This window comes from Rhagoletis zephyria, unplaced genomic scaffold (genome assembly GCF_001687245.7).
Source record: "Rhagoletis zephyria isolate East Lansing unplaced genomic scaffold, Rhagoletis_zephyria_1.1 Rzeph_scaffold_28480, whole genome shotgun sequence".
NCBI classification, from domain to species: Eukaryota; Metazoa; Arthropoda; class Insecta; order Diptera; family Tephritidae; genus Rhagoletis; species Rhagoletis zephyria.
In genome coordinates, this window is record NW_016185537.1 from 1,135 (window position 1) to 4,882 (window position 3,748).

A 3,748-nucleotide genomic window follows, 5' to 3' on the forward strand; every position below is an offset into this window, starting at 1 on the left:
TGCCTTCTTGCAGCGGAAAGGGAGGAGGAGGAGGAGGCGCTGGAGCTGCCGGCAGCAAGGAAAGCATCTACCTCAGTGTCACCGATTTGAGCAAAGATTAAGGAAGTGGTAGTGGGTCCTCTTCCTCTAAGGTCGAAACAAAGAAGAGTCCACCCATTGAGACTTTTTTTTTATTCTCATCCAATGCAATGCATTGAATGCATCATTACCCGTTTCCACAGCAGCAGCAGCAGCAACTGATGCTGCCAAAATCTTCGTAATTTGTAGCATTTTGCTTTTTATTTTGTTAAGTGTGTATTAAAATTTTTCTCCAGGTACACACTCACAGAGGTGCTGAGCTTAAACTTGAAGGCACATCTTTTTCGGGTACAGNCATTTTGCTTTTTATTTTGTTAAGTGTGTATTAAAATTTTTCTCCAGGTACACACTCACAGAGGTGCTGAGCTTAAACTTGAAGGCACATCTTTTTCGGGTACAGTCTGTGTTTACCGCAAATAGGCAGCGGATGGCCTCGCTCATTGAAGAACCACTCAGTGAGGGGCAGCTTTTGTGCTTCACTGTCGTCCTCGTTGATCAGGTATAGGTACTTGAGTGTCCCGGAGAAGAAGAACTCCCACTGAATGTCCAGCTTAACAGTGGGCACGACGTTGACGTTGGCCACGTCGGAGTAGCCGCCACTGGCCGTCCTGCTGTGCCGGTAGAAGGCCATAGTCAGCTCCCAGGCGCGTTCCCGGTACTTTTCCTCGCCAGTGAGGCGCCAGAGAATTAGGTACGATTCAGGTAGGTGAGAACTGAAAGAAAAAATTACCAAAATACTTTTCGGTCAGACAACAACAGCATCATCACACTTACTCGAGCACTCCTCGAGGTTCAAATCGCGTTTTTTTCAGCCAAAAATGATGCGGCAGCAGTTTAGTTTTGGTGGCCATTGATTCTTGATAGCAGGTTTCTGTCAGCTTTACAGCCAGTTCCATGTGTATTCGATAAAGAGAAGAGTTAACAAAGAGTAGCTCTCTAGAGCTTAAAGCAAACATTCCACCTAGCTGACAATGAAAGTCGCTCATGCCGATGCCGCTCTGGCCACTCGCTGTGTCGTGTTTGACTACAACCATTGTAGTGTCATTGTTATTATTAAGCAGGCGGAAAATGCCCACCTTGATGTAGGCATTGACTGCATCGGTGTACAACTTCAAAAGGGCCGCATCTTCTCTGCCCAACTGAATGTAAGAGTTAAGCGCGTTGTAGAGGTAGGCGGCGTTTTCCAAATTCACCATATTGGTCACCGGTTTTCCCGTGGTCAAGTTGAGCTGATCAAGGTATAGGCCACTAGAATTCTGCAACGAATTTTCCACAAGTATTTTTCTAACTTGCAACAATCTCTCAGCAATTCTCTGGCTGCTATTTTTGTTTGCAGTCAAGTTGGAAAGTAGAATAAACTCCGGTTGCTGAAAACCAATAAAACCGATGTAGTTGGTTGTGTCATTAGGCGGTTGTTGGCTTTTCTTTGGATCAAACTGCCTTAAAAGCATTCCAGTGGAGGGACTAAATGCAGTTGGCTCTAGTACGTTGTTCATCAATTCTAGTGATTTATCAAGAAAAACTGTCTCGCCGCTAAGAAAGTAAGCAGAGAGCAGGCCTCCGAGATAAATTGTTACCATGTCTAGGGCACGAACGTTGTCGTTGAAAGCAGCAGCGTTCAACTGTTTTGTGATCCATTTTTGCCCTGCCCTCCATTCTTTTTGCAGTTTCATCGTCCACAAAGTGCTCATAGCTCCGATAATTGTTGCTCCAGGAAAGGTAAAATTTGTCGCGTATGCGGGCACTCGATCATTGGGTTTGACAGCCATGGCGCCCCAAGCGTATTTTTGGTACAGTGCAAAAGCGTCTCGAGTCATGTTGCGCACAAAAGACCGTCGACAAGCAAGACGCTGTTTATTAGTGGACCACTGGTCTCCAGAGCAAAATTTCGGTTCAGCAGAACACATGTCTTTTGAATAAACATCGTTTGTACCGCAAATGGGCAGCGCCTGACCAAAACTGTTAAAAAACCACTTGTCTAGCGGTAGTAAGGTTTTGTTAGAAAATATGAGGTAAAGGTATTTGAAAAAGTCGGCGAGAATGTGCACTCCCTGAAAGTCGTTTTTCTTCGCTGTAAGCGAGTTTACGTTAGGATGGTCGGTGTAGCCACCGTTGTCCGTTCGGCAGTGGGCGTAAACGGCCAGCGTCAGCTCCCAGGCTCGTTCCTGGTACTTAGTGTCGCCCGTCAGTCGCCAGAGGATAAAATAAGTTTCAGCCAGTTCAGATCTATATTTGATATAATAAAGATATAAAAACAGGTCAATAGGGCTGTACACAAAAATCAATCCACGTTACGTTAGCAATCCAATAGCTTTGATGGTGACGTTCTGCATAAATGTTCCTGGCAGCAATTTTGTTTTAGTGCCGTTTGCAGCCTGGTAACACGTTTCGGTAATGTTCACCGCCAGTTGAAAATGCTGATCGGCGGTGGCGGTCCGGTTGATCGCCTTCAGCTCTCTGGCCCCAATGGCCAACATGGCGCCCAGTTGACAGGCGAGGTGAGACATGCCAAAACTGTGACGTTTTGATTTGCTGTCGTACTCTCGCACATATAGCAGTCCGTTATCCATAAGCTTAAACATTCCTGCCTTCAGGGTGTTGTCCACTGCCTCAGTATACAACTGCAGCAGCGACCGGTCTTGTCGGTCACGTTGAATGTACGAGCGAAGCATATCGTAACAAAAATCGATGTTATGCTCAAAAAAAGTTCTCAAAGTGCTGGAAATGGCTGCCCCTGTAGTGACGTTAACCCGGTTGGGAGGCAAACGGTGATCGTCAACGGTGGTGATGTTGCTCATTAGTTTTTGAACATTAGTCAAACGATCCATGAGCTGCAAATCGGCGGTTAGGTTGGCGAGAAAAATTAGCTCCGTTTGTTGAAAACCGACGCTGCCGATAATGTTCCAGCTGTGATCTGACACCACTCTTTTTTTATTGTCATACATATAAATAAGCATGCCAGTGCTTGGATTAATTGCTGGCTCCAAATTCTCTAGAAACTCCCGGGCCCGGTCCAAAAACACAGTTTTTTTCTTGCCACATAAAGCGTAAGCAGACAACAAACCGCCAATGTACTGCGTGATGACGTCTTTTGGTCGCACCTGCTGCGTGCACTCTGACACGTTCATCTTTGTGGTGATCCATTCTTCTCCAATAATCCACTCTTCTTGCAAGTCCATCACCGCAAAAGTGCTCATTACTGCCACAATACTTACTCCTGGGTACTGCATATTTCGGCCTATGGTGGGTTGCTGGGCTATAGGCGCTAGACCTTCTGCGCCCCAGGCAAACTCTCGGTACAGCCGAAAAGCCTCTTGGGTCATGTTCCGCACAAAGTCCGCTCGACAGGCGTTTCTCTCCAAAGTTTCAGTGTCGGCAGTGCAGTGTTTTTGGGAGAGAGAGTGTACGCTTTTTCTATTGTAAGGTAGTGATGATGAATCAGTGGTGTTCCGCTTTCTATTGATGAACGCTCCAAGGAGGAGGACGGCGATGATTAGGGCAATAATGACGGCCAATGAAATTATCCACTTTCGCAGTGTCGCTTTGTGCCTTGTGATTGAGGCGTAGTTTATTTGTGAGTAGTACACTTCTATTTGACTGTTTACATTACTGTGATCAGTTTGGGCCTCCTCCAGCTCTAGATAGGCTATGCTGCCGGTCGGCTGATTAT

The 3,748-nt window shown here is 46.2% G+C and overlaps 1 protein-coding gene across 1 annotated transcript; it reads right to left on the reverse strand.

The window, feature by feature from the left end:
* Nucleotides 1-2,369: 2,369 nt before the first annotated feature.
* Nucleotides 2,370-3,401, reverse strand: LOC108382758 (mannosyl-oligosaccharide alpha-1,2-mannosidase IA-like). Its single transcript, XM_017639129.1, has one exon. The coding sequence runs from the start codon at nucleotides 3,399-3,401 to the stop codon at nucleotides 2,370-2,372; it is 1,032 nt and encodes a 343-aa protein (XP_017494618.1).
* Between the last annotated feature and the right edge of the window lie 347 nt (nucleotides 3,402-3,748).

Excerpts from the sequence above, each read along its gene's own strand:
- LOC108382758 (XM_017639129.1), bottom strand. The coding sequence starts at position 3,401 with ATGACCCAAGAGGCTTTTCGGCTGTACCGAGAGTTTGCCTGGGGCGCA.